Here is a 22892-nt window from a genome sequence, read left to right as displayed (position 1 = left end):
CATGCATTTGTTAGCCATGTCTGTGCAGCCTTTGCTTTAAAAGTGTAAAATTATAACGTTTACCTACATCTTCACGCTCCCCAGTGTCCTTAAAACTTCTTCCTGCTCATCACCACCATGGCTGCCACATCTACAGTTGTCTTTGAAGTGACAAGCCACTTAATCAATTACTGGCCACGACAGGGCAGTGCCACGGTTAGTGATTGGCTAAGCGACCTGTCACTGCACAGACGGCTCCAGACATACCAGCAGCAGCTGCAGTGAGTGGGGAAAAGCTAGAAGGACACCAGAGAGCCTGGAGAGGTAAGTATATAACTAATTATTTTCCTTACACATTCCTCAGCCATCTGCCGCACATTGCTATTACACGTAGTGATGCACAGCCAGTAGCTGATTATTTTTTAATCATGTTTAAAAGACAACAGTCAGGCGATGATTGCCTCCTTAGCTGGTGGTTCTTTTTATTACATGGAGTGATAATTTGCAAAATTCTCCTGGTTTGGCAGATTATCGCTTTGTGTAATAGGGCCCTTACCATTCCCTGTATGTTGCCGGTTTTCAGGCCAACCTGTGTCTGTAGTTCTTTAAAAATATATATTCTGATTCTGACTTGCCATAGACAGATATGGGCATATGAGGTCTATGCTGTCTTTGCCAATTGGTCAACTCCTGTCTGCATGGCACATTGGCATAAATTTTGAAACAGAGGAAGGCAGCAGACACAGGGCAGCCTTGAAACTGGCATTGGTGGCAAAGTGGAATGGGTAAGTATCACGTACTTGGATGTTGGTGAAACCTTGTCACAGAACGGCCCGTGTCAGTGAAGTTCATACCAGCCAGATGAACTTAATTTCTTTTCTAATTGTGATGCGGGCGCATTTGGGTGTGCCCGCATTCCAATTACCCATAGCAGACAATGTAAAGTGCGGTCGGAGCTGCACTTTACACTGTCTGCACTGTCAGTTTTTCATTAAATAGGAACCGCACAAAACTGACATGTCAGTTTCCGGTGCAGCCGATTTTAATCCTGGCCGGAGTGTATACTATGTTTGTATACACTCTGTCCAGGATTCCATATTAATTTATGTATTCGGCCACTTCATTAAATAACGGCCGTGGTTGAAAAACTAACGTTGTTTGATGATTGCTTTACGTAATGTAAACTTAGCCTAACTATATCATTAAAAATTTTGAAAAATGGGGGCAATGCAAGTCAAAAGGTTATTGTCTCACTTGAGAGCTGTGACATATTGTTGGTATTGGGCTGGTGAGGTTACTCCTCAGTTTATGTACTAAACTTGTGTATTTGATCAAATTACAGTAGTAATTTGGAACAGCAGATATTGTAATAAACTTGTTATAAACTTAAAAAATGTATTGTTTTTAGAATATTAGGGAAATGTCTACCCACCGTTATACAGTAAGTATAATGGAAGCTCATTTATTAAAAGAAGTTACAAAAAGTATGGTTCTCTCTTTCTTCTATAATTCCAAATGCGACAATTGGAATTCATCCAAATATTATGTAGATATAGTGTCAGGTTAAAAGCTGCACTCTATATACTTTGCAAACTGCAGGCTTAGCTATGGGCCTTGTTTGGCTAAGTTTAACTTTTGTTTATTTGCTATGCCAGCATTTAGATTACCTGAAATAGGGTCACAATGCCAAAATATATAACTTTTGTTGAATATAAAGCTCTTACATTTTTACTACCTCGGTCATGGTTATGATTTTCCCTTTATTGCACTGTATGGGGATATTTTAATATATGCTACTTGTGTATCATGTGTATACAGTACATTATGTTGACCATAACTGTCATCTTGTTATGATATAACCAATAAAAACCTGTTTTATTATTGTTATAAGACAACATATTTAATGTATTACCTTCATTCATTTAGCCAAATGAAATAACAGGATGCTTAATCAGATTAGTAAGAGTTACATCCAAGACATTGGGAATAGAAAAGTGATAGTTATTAAAGGATTGGCTGATATAAAAAATTTTGGGAAAATGTATAATGATTTATATTTCTCAAAAAATATACACAGTGACATGAAATAATAAAAAATAGTTTAGGATTTCAATCTCCAAGATCAATAGTTCATAAAGATAACTGCATGAGAACTTGCAACATTTAAATAAAAAGTGTGAACAGCATTTTATTAAATGCATTTGATGGTCTTCTTAATGTAGTATATAGATTTATAAGTAACTTTTGCCTTTGTATTTTGGTTGAAGGGAATAAAATATTCGTATATTCGATAGAATATCGAATCCCATTAGTCTATGGGAGAAAAATACTTGGGGCGTGGAAGTCAATATTCCACCAAGTCTACAATGACACCTCAGGAAATGATGCCAAAACCTCTGGATTGTATCTGGGACACCAGGGGAAGCATGCCTGGCTGCATCTAACTTTTGGGGGTCCCTTCCTACCCAAGGGCCCTATTACACGGGACAATTATCATTTGCTAACTATTGTTCACTAATTGTTTGCTAATCATTCGCTGTAATTCCACATTCGTTCACTCAAGTTCCGCATTTGTTCACTACTTGTTCAGTGTAATTGCACATTGTTCATTGTTTTGCTGGGATCAGATGGAGTAAACGATCGTAGTAACGTTCGCAATAACAATCGGAACAAACGACTATAGTTCTGTGTAATATGGTGAACAACTTAAGGTTAGGGTCCATTTACACAGAAAGATTATCTGTTAGATTATCTGCCAAAGATTTGAAGCCAAAGTCAGGAACAGACTATAAACGGAGATCAGGTCATAAAGGAAAGCCTGAGAGTTCTCATGTTTTCAAATCTGTTCCTGGTTTTGGCTTCAAATCTTTGGCAGATAATCTGTCAGATAATATTTCTGTGTAAATGAACCTTTAACGATAAACAATCTTGTTTGCAATGGTTGATCGTTTGTCGGTAAACGTTAAAAATTGCTTTGTCTAATAGGACCCTGAACACACTGTCTCAAAACACCTTTTAAATCTCTGCTTTCTATACTTTTAGCCCTAACAAGGGCTTTTGGGGGTCTCTTCCCACTTAACTTCACCTAAAAGCTAATTCTCCCTGGTGTACAGTCTTTCCTTCTCTAGCTCCAACCAGCAAGTGACACAAATCTGAAATCCCCTATTCGTATACTCAGGAGGTGACATAGTTTAGCCAGACAATCACAGTTAAAGCTTTTTTTTTTTAAGTCCTGCCTATTCCTAGTGCCTGTCCCTCCCCTCTGCATGTTTATTGGCTGGAAAAAAGCACAGGGGGATGGGAGGGCGAATTTAATTTTTACTGCGTTTTCCTTTGAATATTCTAACGAAAATAAATTAGCTCGAACAGCTTAGTATTATACTACGAATACTATTCACTCATCACTAATTAGGAAGCATGAAAGACAAACTTATTTTTATTAAACCAATTATTCTCAATCTTTGTTCTCCCAGCCTTATAAATGAAATATATAATTACTTTTTAGTACATAAATATACAGATAAACTGCTTTTATTAAAGGAATAATCTCATTATTGAAGGCCCTATTTAACCCCCTCCCCCAATATGATGTCAAGTGACGTCATGAAAAGCAGTGGCAGAACGCATCATGACGTCCCTGGACGTCATGGTTTCCCTGCCTCCCCCCTCTGTATCTATCTAAGATCGAGCAGCAAGAGGAGGCTGTGTGACACAGCCTCCTCCTGCTGCCTCTGCCCGGAGGGGAGCCGCGCTCCCCCGGGCAGTTAACCCCATAAACGCTGCGGTCAATGCGACCGCAGCGTCTATGTGGAGATTCCGTGACCTCCCGCCGATCGGGCGGCGGGGGGAGGCTGCAGATCGTTGCCTCCCCCCACCGCCACTACATTGATGTCCCCCTCCCCCCTCCCCTCGTCCTGTGATACCGGCGGATCGCCGCTATTACCGTTATAGCGGCGATCCGCCGATACCGGGCATTAACGGCGCCGCCACCGCCTTACATCTCCCCCCACCATGAATCCACGGTGGGTGGAGATGAAAATGTATCCCCCAGACCCCAGATCAGCCCCCTAGTGGGCGATCATTATCCCTCCCCTCCCTGGGCGGCCATCACTTCCAAGATGGCCGCCCCCATCCCTGTGAACAAACAATGTTTGTTCGCAGGGATGGAAATGAATAAATGATCAAAGCCCCATGCTCTCCGCCATAGCCGAGGTAGCGGAGAGCATGGGGCAGTGATCGGGGACCCCCCCCCGTGTGGTCCCGGAGCAGCCGATCGGCGGTATATACTATATACCGCTGATCGCCTGTTCCCAGTGCAAAAAAGCACTTTTTATCCCCTGTCACCATAAATCATTGGTGACAGGGCATAAAAAGTGATACAGTGTCGCCCCCCAAGTCGCCCCCCAGTCACCCTCGTCCCCCAGTCACCCCCCTTCCCCATATACATTACCTGATCCAGGGAGGTCCGTCCTCCTCGGCGTCCAGGCTGATTCTGAAGTGCGCATGCGCTCCAGAATCAGTTATCTCGGAAAATTTTAAGTGACAGAGACCAATTTGGTCTCTGTCACTGATCTATGATTACTGTGATAGAAAATATCACAGTAATCATAGTAATATAGTGAAAATGAATGTATAAAGTAGAAAAAGTGAAAAACATACAAAAAAATAAAACAAACACTTTTTATTATAGTAATAATTGCAGTTTACTCCCAGATTACCCCTAACCCCCCCCCCCCCCCCCCAGATTACCCGTAACCACCGCAGGTTGCCTGTAATCACGCCAGATTGCACGTAATCACCGCAAGTTGCCCATAACCACCGCACGTTGCCCATAACCACCGCACGCTGCCCATAACCACCGCACGCTGCCCATAACCACCGCACGTTGTTTCTAACCACCGCACGTTGCCAATAACCACTGCACGTTGCCTATAACCACCGCACATTGCCTGTAACCACCACATGTTGACCGTAACCACCCCGAATTGCCAGTGACCCCCTCCAGATGGTCTGTAATCAGCCCCAATTGCCCGTAACCCCCCAGATTGCATGTGACCACCGCACGTTGCCTCTGACCACCGCACGTTGCCTCTAACCACCGCACGTTGTCTTTAACTCACACACGTTGCCAGTGACCCCCTCCAGATTGCCCGTAACCACACCAGATTGCCGTAACCACCCAAAATTACATGTACCCACCCCTGATTACCTATAAGCACTTCAGTTTATCCGTAACCACCCCAGATTGTCTGTAACCACCCCATGTTTCCCGTAACCACCGCAGATTGTCTGTAACCACCCCATGTTGCCCGTAACCACCGCAGATTGTCTGTAACCCCCCCAGGGTGCCCCAAATCACACGTAATTCCCCCCAGATTGCCTCTGACCACCGCACATTGCTCCCGACCACCGCACGTTGACCCCGACCACCGTACGTTGCCTCCGACCACCCCAAATTGCCAGTGACCCTCTCCAGATTGCCCGTAACCATGCCAGATTGCCTGTAACCACCCCAAATTACAGGTACCCATCCCAGATTACCTATAAGCACTTCAGTTTATCCGTAACCACCCCACGTTGCCCGTTACCACCCCACGTTGCCCGTAACCACCCAACGTTGCCCGTAACCACCCCAGATGGTCTGTAACCACCCCAGGTTGCCCGTAACCCCCCCAGGTTGCCCATAACCACCCCACGTTGCCCGTGACCACCCCAGGTTGCCCGTAACCACCCCACATTACCTGTAATCTCATTTTTTTTATTGTATTTTAGTAACTGCGCTATTCTAATAACTATTACTAGCTGCGGTTTTGCTCCAGCAAATTGGCGCTCCCTTCCTTCTGAGCCCTGCTGTGTGCCCATACAGTGGTTTATGCCCACGTATGGGGTACCGTTTTACTCAGAAGAAGCTGCGTTACAGATTTTGTGGTACGATTTTCTCCCATTCCTTGTGAAATTGAGAAATTTTAAACTAAATGAACATATTATTGGGAAAAAATTCAAGTTTTTCATTTTTACTGTGTTATTTTGAATACTTTCCTCTAATACCTGTGGGGTTATACCGCTCACTGCACCCCAAGATGAATTCTTTGAGGGGTGTAATTTCCAAAATGGGGTGACTTTAGGGGGGGTTCTATTCTGTGGACACTACAGGGGCACTGCAAACGCACCTGGCGCTCAGAAACTACTTCAGCAAAATCTGCACTGAAAATGCTAATTGGCGCTCCCTTCCTTGAGCCCGGCTGTGTGCCCATACAGTGGTTTATGCCAACATATGGGGTACCGTTGTACTCAGGAGAACCTGCGTTACAAATTTTAGGGTGCGGATTCTCTCATGTTCCTTGTGAAATTGAGAAATTTCAAATTAAACGAACATATTATTGGAAAAATTCGTGTTTTTCATTTTTACTGTCTAATTTTGAATACTTTCCTCTAATACCTGTGGGGTCAAAATGCTCATCCTACCCAAAGATGAATTCTTTGAGGGGTGTACTTTCGAAAATGGGGTGACTTTTGGGGGGATTCTGTTCTGCGGACACTACAGGGGCACTGCAAACGCACCTGGCGCTCAGAAATTTCTTCAGCAAAATCTGCATTAAAAAAGCTAATTGGCGCTCCTTCCCTTCTGAGTCTGGCTGTGTGCCCATACAGTGGTTTACACCCACATATGGGGTACCATTGTATTCAGGAGAACCTGCGTTACAGATTTTGGCATGCTTTTTTTCTCATGTTCCTTTTGAAAATGAGAAACTTTAATCTAAACATATATATTATTTGAAAATTTTCATTTTCGATTTTTTTACGGCCTAATTGTGAAGACTTTCCTCCAGCCCCTGTAGGGTTATAACCCTAGATTAATTCTTTAAGGTGTCTATTTTCCTAAATGGGGTCACTTATGGGGGTTTTCAGGATACCAGACTTCTAAATCCATTTTAAAAAAGAACTGGTCCCTAAAAAAAAAATCAGTTTTGGAAACTTTCACAAAATGTGATAATTTGCTAATAAATTTCTAAGCCCCAAAACACCCTAAAAAAGTAAAATATGTTTCCCAAATTATGCCAAAATAAAGAGGACATATTGGTAATGTGATTTAGTAACTAATTTATGTGCTATGACTTCCTTTTTTAGAAGCAGAAAATTTCAGAAGTTCATAAAATGCAAAATTTCCTAATTTTTCATGATATTTTGATGTTTTTCACATAAAACACACAAAGTAGTGACCAAATTTTGCCACTAATATAAAGTGCCATATGTGACGAAAAAACAATCTCAGAATCGCTAGCATACATTAAAGCATCACTGAGCTATAAGCGCATAAAGTGAGACAGGTCAGATTTTGAAAAATGAGCCTGGTCATTAAGTACAAAACAGGCTGCGGAGGCAAGGGTTTAAGTAAACCACCTGTAAATACCTCACAAAGGAATGTGTACTGTGCTAAATAATTCATATATTCAATACTGATCATTTGGCACACCTGTGCCCACAAAGTGCTATAATTTGGTTTTAAGAGCCCAATGAGTCAATTTTTTCCATAAAGCACCAGAGAGGGCCATATAGTGCCAAACAATATAATAATTTGTTGCTAAAATTATATAGTACCATATAGTGCTATAATGGCCCTATAAATAGAGTTACCAAACAATGGCAAACAGTGCACAAGGATAAACCCAGAAACCTAAACTGTAATGTTTGAGGGGTAATGAAATCTAATTAACCCTTAGAGGATCGGGCCAATTTCAATTTTTGCGTTTTTGTTTTTCCCTCCTTGTGCTTAAAAGGCCATAGCACTTGCATTTTTTCACCTAGAAACCCACATGAGCCCTTATTTTTTGCGCCACTAATTGTACTTTGCAATGAAAGGCTGAATATTTTTTATAAAGTACACTGCGAAACCAGAAAATAATTCAATGTGTGGTGAAATTGAGTAAAACTGACTTGTTATATATGTTCCTCAAGTCGTTACGATTACAACGATATGTAACATGTATAACTTTTATTGTATCTGATGGCCTGTAAAAAATTCAAACCATTGTTAACAAATATATGTTCCTTAAAATCGCTCCATTCGATTCCATTTGATCGCTTTTTATTACAATTTTTCTGAATTTGATGCGACCAAAAATGCGCTATTTTGCACTTTGGGATTTTTTGCGCTTACTCCATTTACCGTGCGAGATCATGAATGTGATTAATTAATATTTTGGGCGAATACACACGCCGCAATACCAAACATGTTTATTTATTTATTTTTATTTATAACATGGGAAAAGGGGGGTGATTCTGACTTTTATTAGGGGAGGGGGCTTTTTATTTATAATAACACTTTTTTTTTCTTTTACACTTATACTAGAAGCCCCCAGAGGGGTGCTGACCCCGAATGCAGTAATATGTGTGGATCGCTTCTCCGTGACAACGCTGCGGAGGAGCGATCCACCCCACTAGACACCAGGGATCAGCTGCATCAAGTAATCGGATGCAACTGTCAACTTTGTCAGCTGCATCCAATTACTTTATTAGCGGGCACGGCGATCCAACCGTGCCCACTAATAGCCGCTGTCCTGGGCTGCAAGCAGCACCCGGGACCAAGGCAGTTCAGAGCGCGGCCGTCGCGCGGCCCCGCTCTGAACACATGGAGGCGGCCCTGGACGTACGGGTAAATGCAAGGGTTAAATGTATTCTGAACATATAAGATGTGTTCTTGTCCTTACTTCTCCTCTTCGATCAATCTGCAGCACTGATTAAGTAACATGTTTATCGAAGACATTTCCTACAGCTACATCAGCATGTCTTATGATGCCTCTCACTGGTGCTGCCATGTAAAGTTAAAACAGAGAAAAATCAAATGCTCACTGGCATATAGAACATACTTTATTCCATCACTTTAGAGAAAACTTGATGACAGTCTATTAGACTTGGTAATAATGAACCTTTAGCTACAAATGTACACGTTCATGTAAAAAATAAACTAAAATAAAATGAATAAAAAAGTATATATATACTTTCAATGAGAGGCAATATTCCAATAAACTTGTACTTAATTTTGTTGTGTCAATAACTTTAAAGTATAACTTACATAATGTTCTAATAATATATCAAATCAAATTGAAGTTAGGTTGCATAAAAAGCTTGAAAACAATTAAAATGCAAACTACTTCTGTCTAATCTCCCATGTAAGCAGACTTGACTGACTTTTCATAAAGTAATTGTAAAAGACAAGACGGGTGTAGACAAGAATTAAAAAGTGGATTAACTTTACATCTGAATTATTTTAATTCATTTTGGAACAGAGTGCTTAGCACAATCTACCCACTGGAGAGTAAATCAGTCTGATGTTATTCTCTTCAGATCATCTGCTGCTTCCTCAGCTGAGGCTAAATGTGAGGAAAAGCTGAGCATCTGGATACAATTCAGCATTGAGGCACAGTACTAAGGCTGGAGTTATGAAAAAGAAAGTCCCATAAAATAAAATACACTAGCAGTCATAATAACTTCTTAGTATTAGTGAAGTTTAGTATATAATAATATATTAATATTATGTCTGTTCTTATACTTGAACTACTGTACTATTTCAAAATAGTCTGAATTTTACAATTTACTAGTAACCTCTTGTACATATTTATAAAGGAAATTTGTCAGGTCCCTACAGGTCCCTACTAGGTACAGCTGCAGATAGGTGTGACATTTCAGATTCCAAGGAAAATTATACAAGTAGATAGCGGTGGCACTTAAGCTTCTGAGGAAAAAGACAATTTTATAACTTTGCAAAGTACCACCAGCAAAGACAAAAGCATAATTTGTTTTATCTCCCTACCACCTATCTACCTGTGTCTACAGCTCTGTATCTATTATGGACCTAACAGATTCCCTTTAAAGCATTTTCTGAGACTTTTGAGTTACTGTGTATTATGTTGGCTTCTGTACTCTCCATCCCTTCCTTGCTGGTGCAGGTGCAGTGCACTCAGCACAGAAGATGGGGCAAAGTCTGGGCCCCAGACATAGCATCCCCACTTAACCCCCTTAAGGCCAGATTGATCTCTGTTGGGAGGGGGAGAGATATACTTACCCTCATGAGCCACATCCTCTCTCTTTGCCAGATCTGTCACAAAGTACTTGATAAGCAGTCTCCTTCAATCTTCACTCAGCCAATCAGCAGCTGAGGTAAAACACACCTTCAGATTCTGATTGGCTGAGTGGAGATTGCAGGAGTCAACCCAGCACACAGGAAGTGCTGTGTGCAGGGTCTAATGAAGATGGGAGATGGGAGACCAGGAGGGTTAGTATAACTCCCCCCTCAATAGAAAGTGCGCTGTTCGAGCCCAGCAATGGGCCCTTGCTGGAGCATCTGCAGTGAAACTATAGATTTAACTGGCCCTGAAGGTGTTAAGTGGGAATGCTATGCATCCCCATGTAACTGGCTGACAGCCAGACTGTAAATCCCAGTTCAGAACTGATTTAGGCCAAACCAAACCATCAACCTGACAGTTCTAAAATTGGATAAGTTGAACTTTTCAAAACTTTTCTAATTTTTAATGACTATATTGAATGTGTCCAGGTGCCCTTACTAACCAATATGACCATAAAGCCATTAATAAATTATTATCCTTGGCCTGTATACCAGAACTATGCTAGAAGCTTTGTCATGCCTTTGAAAGCTGTTCAGTTGCTGTAGTAGAATGCACAAGGAGCTAGTATGAAAACATTCCAGTTAGCTCCATTTATTATTATAATAATAAATTACATATGCATGTTTTGATCGGCCATGAAATATCAGTCGTAATAATATCAGTAGTAATAATAACCATGTATCATAGTGGACAGAATATAATATACTATATTATTTAGTAATAATTTGTGTAAATTTTTAGTATTTTTGGTGATTAAGTCATTGCATTTTGTACAAGAAAAGTATGGTCCAGCTTTGGTAAAGCAAACACAATGTACTATTTGAAACACTGTGATATGTATTGTTTTCATTGGTATTCTATTCATTGCAACGTTAAAATCTTTCATCATTGGGGGGAAAAAAACAAATAAAGGTCAGAGTGCTAAATTGTAATTTTTGGTCATGCAAAGAACCACTGCATTTGAGTCTTTGTAGTTGGAAAATATTCTGTCTGCAAGAAACCTAAAATCTTTTGTAGATGGTTTGTGAGAAGCAGTCACAAAACACACCAAGGAGTCACACCAGAAGAATTTAAACAAGAAGCAAATCAGAAATGTAGACAATACCAGAATAAAGGCCAGGTCAAGTCAGAAGAAGACAAGCAGAAGTTAGAACCACGAGAAGATGAAGAGTAAAAGATTGCGACAGGCAGGTCTAGGCAATCGCAAGTGCCTGTCAGTAGCAGATGCCCATTTACTGTAAATCTTCCTCATTGGGAGAGCTCGGAATGCAGGTACTCTTCTATTGATTGATTGGCTCTACTGACATTAGGGCCAGTGTCAGAGAAAACCTAATCATTTTAAATTAGCTTGTGGTATGTCAGTTTAAAATGTACTGCATCATGGTATGTACGGCATTAAATGCCAAGATAAAGTCTGCTACACCTATACAAATCACTATAATCGGCCCTTCCTAGGCCACTTTTCTCCCTGGAAACCAAGAACTGAGCTTTCTGACAGTTATCGAATACATTTACCCAACTTTATTAATTGTGACTTATTAATAATGACTAATATTGTGGAATATACAAGCAAGCCAATTGATTTACCATACGATTACTGTATGGGGTCTGCGGTGGCTTTTTCAAATTAATATTGGAGCATGCTGACAATAAAATATTAGACAGAAGTCTGATGATGTTTGACATTCTGAAAAATTGCCAAAGTTGCTTCCCTTGATTGTCATCTTTGAACTGTTCTCCATCAGTTTTATCTCAAGAACTTTTGTAAAGTAGACAGGGTATGTCACCAAGATCAGAGCATAATCAAAATATGACTGTACACGTCTCCAGCTGTCTAATAAGTTGAGGCAGTACAGATGGCTTAGGAGCAGACAAACCACTGAAATCATGTTTGTCCTCTGTACTGGTGATCTATTAACTATAAGTCATATCACAAGAAGAAATTATTTTTCTGCATTTATTGATCACCTGCTCAGCTGTCCTAAACCTGGCATTTAACTAATTGGTTACAACAAAAGAGAGAAAACAAGGCTGTAAAAGATATAAGACAGCATTGTTATGCAAAGGGGTCCGTGAATGACATGTTAGACGTATTCTTTGTAGCCTCATCCTTGTTTATGTGACACCGCATTCTCAAAATGCCACTTGACATTTCCATAGAAATGATGCTGCTGCTCAGATAGCACTGAATCCGAATTGTTCATGAGCCAACCATAATTTCAAGTTGTTAATGAATACCAAAGACATATAAGATTTTCAGCATAATAAATCCAGTTAGAATACGTTGCATAGCAGGCAATGACAATTTAAAAATATTATGTGCACATACAGTACTAAAAGGCTTAATATTCACCTCAGATATTATCTCATCTTCAAAAAGTACATGGGATATTTGTAGGTGATGCACAGAAAGTTAACTCATAGAAAGTGATTTCTACTTTTTGCATTGATGGCCCTACAATAGATAGACTGGTTATTTGTTTTTTGGATTGGATCTCTGTGGTTAGCATTATTACCTTGGAGCACTGGAATACGTACTCCTGAGTTTGATCCTGACCCAGGGTATGTATTTTCTATTTACATATATACTCCAGCTGTTTAAGTGAATTTTTCTACAGGTGCTTAGATTTCCTCCCACACTCAAAAATTATACTGAGATAGCACTCACTCAGTGATGCATGATCAGTAGTGGATTATAATAGGGGCGTTTTGGGCGGCATCCCAGGGCCCTGAGCTCATGGGGGGCCCATGACCACCCAAAAAGACTTATACTTTCAGTGGTGTACTGTCTCCTGGCTACACTTCCGCCATGATTTGCAAAAAATCACAGTTTTTTAATGGCAATTTTGCACAAATCAGGACATCATGACATTTTCTGTCCTGTACTATGAACACCAGGCTAGTGCTTCCATAGTTACAGTGGGGTGGAGGGGCCCAGGCTTGGTGAACAGCCCGGGGCCTATGGTAAAGTTAATCCGCCCCTGTGCATGATACAGGGATGGAACACAGAATCTGTACTCACACCAATAATAACATCAGTTTCAGATTCAGTTTTATTATACAGCTGATGTCCAAATAAAATAGCCATAGATGCAAGAAGAACAAGTGTGGTCACCGCCCAGAGTTCATGCTTTCTTATATTACATATGCATGTTGAGCACGAAGGTAAAGCCCCTGGATTCCGGGGTATCCATGACAAAGAAAGAAACTGGATTTCTCACTTAAAGTAGTCAAAATTTTATTGTAGCAATTCTTTAAACCAAACAGCCATATCAGACTTCATTTGTAATTGCATTTAATTCCCATTGACTTTTTAGCACCCAGATGGTTTTAACCCTTCCAGGCTTAAGGATGTAATTGTTCATCCCTTTTTGCAGTGCTGCAATCACTGCAATTGCAGCATCTATAGGGCAGAACAGAGGGAAAAATCTCCCTCTGTTCAAATCAGGGCTGTTACAACTTTGAATATAGGTAAGACTGGCTTAAATTGAAACTTATGCTTTAACTGAGGCTTCATTCAATTGTAGTAAGTAGTGCATAACACACATAGTATCTTACTGTAAGTACAAATAAATGAAATGTAAGAAAGGAAAGGTATCATTTATATGGCTACTATTCTAAAGATTTTATAGAAATTGCAATTGTATTCAGTGACATTTATGTGCAATACATCAGGTTGCTGGTTGACATTTAATGAAAAATCTAAGCTTGACATTGAATGAATGAATGAATGAATGAATGAATCTGTTTTTATGTTTAAAAATTCATTTGTTGGTATACTAACTTTTTAGTGATTTTGATTTAGTAATGCAAGAGTTATATAATAAAACAACAATTAATATTTGTATATCTTTTATTTCAAATGATGAGTGAACTTCTGAGCCCGAATGCTTGGCATTTGACGCTCACTGCCTGGAGAAATTGAATGCAGCCCTAGGGAGTCCCAGAAAAAATGAATACAGCCTTTTGCTGAGCATTTGCATTCGGAAGTTCGCTCATCACTAGCTACTAAGAATGCCAGCAATGTGTACTGGTTACCACACAGTCATTGGTTGGGTCCTTTTTCTAATTATGTTTAATATTTTGTTTAAATAATATCAAGCACCAGAGTAGACGGTTTGCATATTTTATTGTAAAGTGTTATCCATGTATATTTTGTTTTATAAGTTGCCTTTATATACTTCTTTTATAGTTACAAATCTTATATTAACTTTTATATCTCTTCCCCAAGTGTGCCTCTTAGTGTCTCTTAGGCTATGTTCAGACAATGTTTTTTTTTTTTTTGCATTGAAGTCAAATCGCTGCACTAACCGATCTCATTTTAAATAAAAAAAAAGGTGGACTGGACACCTTTCTTCTTTTGTTGACGTTGTGTGAACATAACCTTCCACTAATATTTTTAAAAGACTTTTCTTATTGTCCTATTTTGTGCTAAGAAAATAATTATATTGTCCCTCTTTATAAGCTATTGTATGTCAAAAGGACTGTCCCAAAAAGTTTGATAAAACCTGGTTGGAGTGGTTAACTGTATCAGCAATGGCTTGAACAGATAATATTTAGAGATGAGCGAACCGGGTGAGGGTTCGAGTCCACCCGAACGATCGGCATTTGATTAGCGGGGGCTGCTGATGTTGGATAAAGCTCTAAGGTTGTCTGGAAAACATGGATACAGCCAATGACTATATCAATGTTTTCCACATAGCCTTAGGGCTTTATCCAACTTCAGCAGCCACCGCTAATCCAATGCCGAAAGTTTGGGTTCGGATGGACTCGAGCATACTCGAGGTTCGCTCATCTCTAATAATATCAGCTGATCTGTCCAATGGCGGGCCAGAGAGTAGTGGTTCATAATTGACAAAATAAACTTTAGTGTGAATGTTTTGGTCAGCCTCATGTTCAATACCCTACGCTTCATGCGTTGGGTCAGCAGTCATTGGAGACGATGGGGGAGATTTATCAAATAATGTCAAATATACACTGGTTTAAACTGCCCATAGCAACCAATCTCAGCTCAGCTTTCAGCTCTGATAAAATAAAAGAGGAGCCATTCTGTGACCTAGCCGGTCACCGGCGGGATGATCACTTCTGCTGAATTGATGATCACTTCTACAGAATCAAACATTGTGTGAACAGATAGGTTCTCTGCGACCGCTATTCAATGAATAGCGGCCGCTGAAAACTGACGTCAGTGTTTTGCGGGGCCGCTAGCGATCCTGGACGGAGTGTACACTATAGGGGACATTTATTAAGTCCGTCATTTTCTGCTTTGTGCTTAAAAATGTCCCCACAGCGCCGACAGTACACTGATTTATGTAGAGGTGCACTGTCTCTACATAAATCCCGTGTGCACCAGTGTGTACGCCGAGGAAACCTACGCCAGCTCAGAGCTGGCCTAGGTTTCCTTATTTTTCGGCAAGAAAAATGATAAATTAAGCGGGCCCAGAGTCTGTGCCCCCCGTTCCATCCCTCCCCGCCACCCTGGGGAGGTTTGCGGAAAATGGCCAGATGCAAATATTTATTTGCAAAACAGCCATTTGCTAATAGATTTATAAGCATCTGGCCACTTTCCGCCGAAAAATACACCTTTTTGGGATGATAAATGTCCCACTATGTGTATACACTCCGGTCGGGATTTCCTCTACCTGCAGTTCAATGTAAGTGAAGTATTAATCACGGGCAAATCGGCAACAGCGGCCGTGATTAATATTTTTCTTACGTTGTGGGAACATGGTCTGACAGTTTATAACATGTCCTCTACACACAAATTGTTGGATTTCCTGGTCAACAATGTCTCTGTTCTACTTAATGCTGGTCTCTTTTCATGACTACAATACTTTTTGTATCTGTTTATACAAATTTCTAAATAAAAATTAACTATTATATTTTTTAAGTACAGTTTTGTAATTTGTGCATTTCTTTTCTGATTGTTAGATCTCCAGTTATGGCTGGTGGACTGTTTGCAGTTAATCGAAAATGGTTTTGGGAATTAGGAGGCTATGATCCTGGTTTAGAAATCTGGGGTGGAGAGCAATATGAAATATCCTTTAAGGTAAGAACAGTGAAAATCACAATAAATTTAAATCTTTAGAATAGCAAGCACATGTACTTGTCATGTCTAATTTGCCAGTGTTTTCATTGTACTCAGAAAAAGATGAAAGGCAACAGACAGGATTTCCTAAATTCATTAATGCATTCACCCATATGGATAATGATGTGTTAGCCTATTGTAGAGCCTTAAAAGGGCTTAAGCATTAATCATCTATTCAGGTGCAAATTTTAATGGCTTGGAGAATTGCATATTTTTTATCTATGACAAGCAAATTGCATATAATTAAAATACTAACTTAAGATTGGCTGAAACACCGGCTGAGCTTTCATGGTTTCCTGAGAGAAGTGTAAAGTTAAAATGAAGGAATATCATAGCCTTTGGTAGGAAAGTCAGTAAAGTAGCATTTTCAAATTTAAATTCAATCTAAAAATCAAAATTAACTAATACAGACACCAGTCAGTGACTAAGCAGACTTTCTTTTACTCCCTTATCTCCTTATATATTCTTTCCATGGTTTTATGATCATGATGCCAATTCTGATGCAAAGATTGTACTCATTCCTGTAACAAAAATGCTTCTATTTTGTCTTCTGATAAAAAATTGTAATGATAACAATGTGTTCCCTTAATCAGTACAGAGAAAACTTAACCCCTTAGGGACCAAGCCTGTTTGGGCCTTAATGACCAGGCTCATTTTTCAAAATCTGACCTGTCTCACTTTATGCGCTTATAGCTCAGTGATGCTTTAACGTATGCTAGCGATTCTGAGATTGTTTTTTCGTAACATATGGTACTTTATGTTAGTGGCAAAATTTGGTCACTGTCTTATGTGTTTTTTGTGAAAAACATCAAAATATAATAAAAAATTTGAAAATTTTGCACTTTACGAACTTTGAAATTCTTTGCTTCTAAAAAAAAAAGGCACATGACAAAAATTAGTTAGTAAGTCACATTATCAATATGTCCTCTTTATTCTGGCTTCATTTCGTAAACATATTTCACTTTTTTAGGGTGTTACGGGGCTTAGAAATGTATCAGCAAATTATCAAATTTTCATGAAATTTCCAAAACTGATTTTTTTAGGGACCAGTTCTTTTTTTAAGTTGATTTAGGAGGCTTGTATACTGGAAACCCCCATAAGTGACCCCATTTTGGAAACTAGACACCTTAAAGAATTAATCTAGGGGTATAATGAGCATTTTAACCCTACAGGGGCTGGAGGAAAGTATTCACAATTAGGCCGGAAAAAAATGGAAAATAGAAATTTTTTAATAATATATTTGTTAAGATTAAAGTATCTCATTTTCATAATAAACATGAGAGAAAATGCACCTCAAATTTTGTAATGCAGGTTCTCCTGAGTAGAACGGTACCCCATATGTGGGCGTAAACCACTGTATGGGCACACAGCAGGCCTCAGAAGGAAGGGAGCACCTATTAGCATTTCCAGTTCAGATTTTGCTGAAGAAATTTCTGAGCGCCAGGTGCGTTTGCAGAGCCCCTGTAGTGTCAGCAGAATAGAACCCCCCCAAAAGTCACCCCATTTTGGAAAGTACACCCATCAAAGAATACATCTTGGGGTGTGGTGACCATTTTGACCCCACAGGTATTAGAGGAAAGTATTCAAAAGAAGACAGTAAAAATGAAAAAATTGAATTTTTCCAATAATATGTTTGTTTAGTTTGAAATTTCTCAATTTCACGAGGAACAGGGGAGAAAACTCACCCCAATATATGTAAGGCAGGTACTCCTGAGTAGAACGATACCCCATATGTGGGCATAAACCACTGTATGGGCACACAACGGGGCTCAGAAGGGAAGGAGCGCCAATTAGCATTTCCAGTTCAGATTTTGCTGAAGAAATTTCTGAGCGCCAGGTGCGTTTGCAGAGCCCCTGTAGTGTCAGCAGAATAGAACCCCCCCAAAAGTCACCCCATTTTGGAAAGTACACCCATCAAAGAATACATCTTGGGGTGTGGTGACCATTTTGACCCCACAGGTATTAGAGGAAAGTATTCAAAAGAAGACAGTAAAAATGAAAAAATAGAATTTTTCCAATAACATGTTTGTTTAGTTTGAAATTTCTCAATTTCACGAGAAACAGGGGAGAAAACTCACCCCAATATATGTAAGGCAGGTTCTCCTGAGTACAACGGTACCCCATATGTGGGCATAAACCACTGTGTGGGCACACAGCAGGGCTCAGTAGGGAGGGAGCGCCAAGCATTTTCAGTGCATGATTTTCCTGAAGAAGTTTCTGAGCGCCAGGTGCGTTTGCAGTGCCCCTGTAATGTCTACAGAATAGAACCCTCCCCCCCAAAATCACCCCATTTTGGAAAGTACACCCCTCAAGGAATTTATCTTGGGGTGTGGTGACCATTTTGACCCCACAGGTATTGGAGGAAAGTATTCAAAACTAGACCGTAAAAATGAAAAAAATTGAATTTTTTTCAATAACATGTTTGTTTAGTTAGAAATTTCTCAATTTCACTAGGAACAAGGGAGAAAAAGCACCCCAAAACTTGTAACGGAGGTTCTCCTGAGTACAATGGTACCCCATATGTGGGCATAAACCACTGTATGGGCACACAGCAGGGCTCAGAAGAGAAGGAGTGTCATTTTAGTTACAGGCAATATGTGGGTGTTTACTGGTTATCTGGGGTGGTAATAGACAATCTCAGGGTGTTTACTGGCTATCTGAGGTGGCAGCAGGCAATCTGTTGGGGTTATGGGCAATCTGGGGTGGTTACGAGCAGTCTGTGCCAATCTGGGGTGGTTACGGTCAATCTGGGGTGGTTACGGTCAATCTGGGGTGGTCACAGGCAATCTGGGGTGGTCACAGGCAATCTGGGGTGGTTACGGGCAATCTGGGGTGGTTACTGGCTGTATGGGGTGGTTATGGGCAATCTTGGGGTGTTTACTGGCTATCTAGGGGTGGTTACTGGCTATCTGGGGAGGTGACGGGCAATCTGGGGGTGTTCACTGACTATCTGGGGATGCAACGGGCAATCTGGGGTGGTGACGGAAAATCTGGGGTGGTGACGGGAAATCTGGGGTGGTTGCGAGCAATCTGTGGTGGTTACAGGCAATTTGGGGTAGTTACAGGCAGTCTGTGGCAATCTGGGGTGGTTACGGGCTGTCTGGAATGGTTATGGGCTATGGGGGGGATACGGGCAATCTGGGGAGATTACGGGCAATCTGGGGAGATTACGGGCATTCTGGGGTGGTGACAGGCAGTCTGGGGTGGTTATGGGCTGTCTGGGGTGGTTATGGGCTGTCTGGGGTGGTTATGGGCTGTCTGGGATGGTTATGGGCTGTCTGGGATGGTTATGGGCTGTCTGGGATGGTTATGGGCTGTCTGGGGTGGATACGGACAATCTGGGGAGGTTACAGACAATCTGAGGAGGTTACAGGCAATCTAGGGTGGTTACGGGCAATCTGGGGTGGTTACGGGTAATCTGGGGTGGTTACGGGTAATCTGGGGTGGTGATGGGTAATTTGTGGTGGTTACAGGTAATCTGGGGTGGTTACAAGTAATCCAGGGTGGTTACGGGTAATCCAGGGCACTTGACTTTGGTGACAGGCGTAAAAAAGTGCCGGCACCATTTGGAACAAGCGATCAGTGGTATATAGTATATACCGCTGATCACTTGTACTAGGACCACACCGGGTGGTCACCGATCATTGCCCCATGCTCTCCGCCACCTCCGGTGGTGGAGAGAATGAAGCTTGGATCATTTTTAGGAATCCATCACTGTGAACAGAGTCTGTTCACAGTGATGACGGCGGCCATCTTGGATCAGATGGCCGCCCTGGGAGGGGAGGGTCAGTGGCCAGGTCACTAGGGTTAATTCTGGGGATGGGGGGACATGTTTTCATCTCCTCTCACTGTGGATTCACGGTGAGAAGAGATGAAAGCGTTCAGCTGCGCTGGCAATGCCCGTTACCGGTAGCCGCCTTTATACTGATAATAACGGCGATCACCGGTGAGGGGACTGGCCGGGACTGACCCCACACTCTCCCCCAACCCCTCAGCTACCTCCGATAGCTGAGAGGAGGGGGCTGCAGGCCTTACCGGCGCCGCTGCACTATTCTGCACCATCGCCATAAAGAGCTGATGGCAGCAGAATAGACCCCATTAGTGATCGCCGTAAAAATCCGTATCGGCGGTCACTAATAACATAATACATGTATTCTCTGGGTCGCTACGGTTACGGCGATACCACATTTGTATAGTTTTTTTTAACTATTACTGCTTTGGCGCAATAGAAACTATCTTCCTAGCCAAAACCCACAAAAACTGTCCCTGCATTGCAAGATCCATAGCGTTCTCATCTTTTGCGCGACAGAGCTGGTTTTGGGCTTATTTTTTGCGGGAAGATCTGTAGTTTCTATTGATACCAAGTTTTATATGTATATGACTTTTTGATCTCTTTTATGACGTATTTTCTAAAGTGGATTGATAAAATACAGCTATTCTAGTACTGTTTTTTTTATTTTTTTTTTACAGCGTGTGTCGTGCGATATAATTATTGATATAGTTTTATAGATTGGGTTGTTACGGACGTAACGATACCAAATATGTATAGGATTTGTGTTTTTGATCACTTTTATGTAATGTTTTATAGTGTATGGGGAATGTAATGCATCTTTATTATTGGGGGGGGCTGGGGGGGGCTGTGTTGTGTTTGGTGCACACTTTTTTTTCACTTTTTTTTACTTTTACACTAGTGTACATTACTGTACACTAGTGTAAAATACTTAGATCACTGATACAATACATTGCAGTACCTGATCTACTGCAATGTATTGTATCATGCCTCATGCTGACAGGCAATAGCCGCGGCCACCCCTGTCAGCATGAGGCATCTCCATGGTGACCCCGGGGACCTTCATTAGGACCCCGGAATCACCATGGAGACATCGGGACCCCGGACGGCGCCGCGGGACATCGCGATCATGTAAGTGAACCACGGCGCCGTCCTGGATCCACCGGGACCCGTTAGATGCCGCTGTCATGGTTTGACAGCGGCATTTAACGGGTTAAACTGCCCGGAGCGGAGAATCCTCCGCTCCGGGCAGTTACAGGAGGGTGTCAGCGGTCAGACTGACCGCTGATCCCCCGTCCTGCAGCCGCCGCCGGGCGGTAATTTATTCCGATGCGCCCGCCGTTAAAAGGCGTACGCATCGGAATAAAGCCCATTAGTGGCCGCCGTGAAAAGGCAGCATGGCGGTCACTAAGGGGTTAAAGTGGATAGTGCGGGAAATCTCACCTAGAGTGATAGGAGTAACACCATTACTCTATTTGCGGTTCTCCGCACCATACACAAGCTTAGATGCTGCACAATCGATATATATATATATATATATATATATATATATATATATATAATGTCATATATACAATGTCATTTCATATGTGAACAGTGTTACGTAGAAATTTAAAGCAGTTTGACCCTCTCTCCTGTGGGAGAGGGGGGCCAATTGCCATGAAGCCTCACCTACGGTTAACCAATAAAATAAAGTGATTTTAGAGCAGAAAGAAGACACACACAAGTTTTATACAAATATAGAATGTGAAGCATCCGAGCTTGTGGATGTAAACCAATATATACAGTAGCATACAGAGATCCCCAAAACAGGAAAAACATACGTCACTGCAATGGGAAGATAAGTATTAAGGGCCAAACTGCCAAATATATGGGTTCTAGTAAAACTTCTAACCAACCTAAAAAAAAAGATTGAACCACTCAATTTATCACAAAATAGAAAAATGTTTATTGATAAAAAGCATAACCCAAACATGTATATGATGGTCCACAACTGGAAGAAAGTTAAAATAACAACACAAAAGGGAGGCTAAATGCAGATAACTATTCAGCTGTAGACATGACACTGCAGGAGATGCAAGTGCCCAATGATATAATAATGTATGTGAATAAATAAATGTAGTCACAGGGAGAGACTCAAATCATAGTTCACGAATAGAGTAGGACCAAGATAGTGTCAGAGCCTATACCTGTCAGTCAGTGACAGCTTGGTGTCCGCATGCAGCCCACACCCCTACATACATTTCGGCAATGCCTTTATGGAGAGGTACTGGTAGTAAGAGGGTCATGGTATGTATCTGATCCAGTCTGAATAACTGGCAAATTCCCACCCAACCCTGCAGATTAATTTACTTAGTGAGATGACGATCTTAATTACGTGGGCAGGTCTCAATACATGCAGCATCCATTGCTAGCAAAACTTCCGGGTTCGGCGTCACGTGACACATCACATAAGCTTGTGGATGGTGCAGGGAACCACACATAGAGTGAGGGGGGTGACAATAGCATTTGTTTTCCCATTTCAACTAGAAAAGTTAAAATCTACATGTCGTTAGAAAAGGAATTGACATGTCACTGAGACATGACCAAATTTTTATCAGTCTGAGTGTTCAGACTGTAACTTATCAGGAGAAGGAAATGGGAAAAGTCTGCACTGCCATACATTCCTCTTCCCGTGCTGTGTGAATGAGATAGACCCACATTATGTGGCCTTCTTGTGGCCTTCTCCCAGCTTGTTCTCCTGATTGTTCATGGACAGGGCACTCATACCCCAACCGATCAAAACTTTTGATATGTCTCTGACCTATCGAATGTTTTTCTCAATAGACTTGGACATTTAAACTTGTAGGGCTCCTTTAGTTAAATATTTTTGCAATTACATTTATTAAACAAACTTACCCCCTTCTTCCGA

General features: G+C 41.1%; 1 protein-coding gene across 1 annotated transcript in view; it reads left to right on the top strand.

Moving 5' to 3' along the window:
• LOC138796564 (polypeptide N-acetylgalactosaminyltransferase-like 6) overlaps positions 1-22892 on the top strand; it is a 308961-nt gene that overhangs the window by 94045 nt on the left and 192024 nt on the right. The window contains exon 4 of the mRNA XM_069976173.1: positions 16035-16152. Within this exon, the coding sequence (XP_069832274.1) occupies positions 16035-16152 (118 nt within the window). The remainder of the gene's footprint in view (positions 1-16034; positions 16153-22892) is intronic.

Source organism: Dendropsophus ebraccatus, chromosome 7, assembly GCF_027789765.1.
Source record: "Dendropsophus ebraccatus isolate aDenEbr1 chromosome 7, aDenEbr1.pat, whole genome shotgun sequence".
Lineage (NCBI taxonomy): Eukaryota > Metazoa > Chordata > Amphibia > Anura > Hylidae > Dendropsophus > Dendropsophus ebraccatus.
Note: the sequence above shows the minus strand (reverse complement) of the source record. Positions and strands in the feature narration are given on the sequence as shown.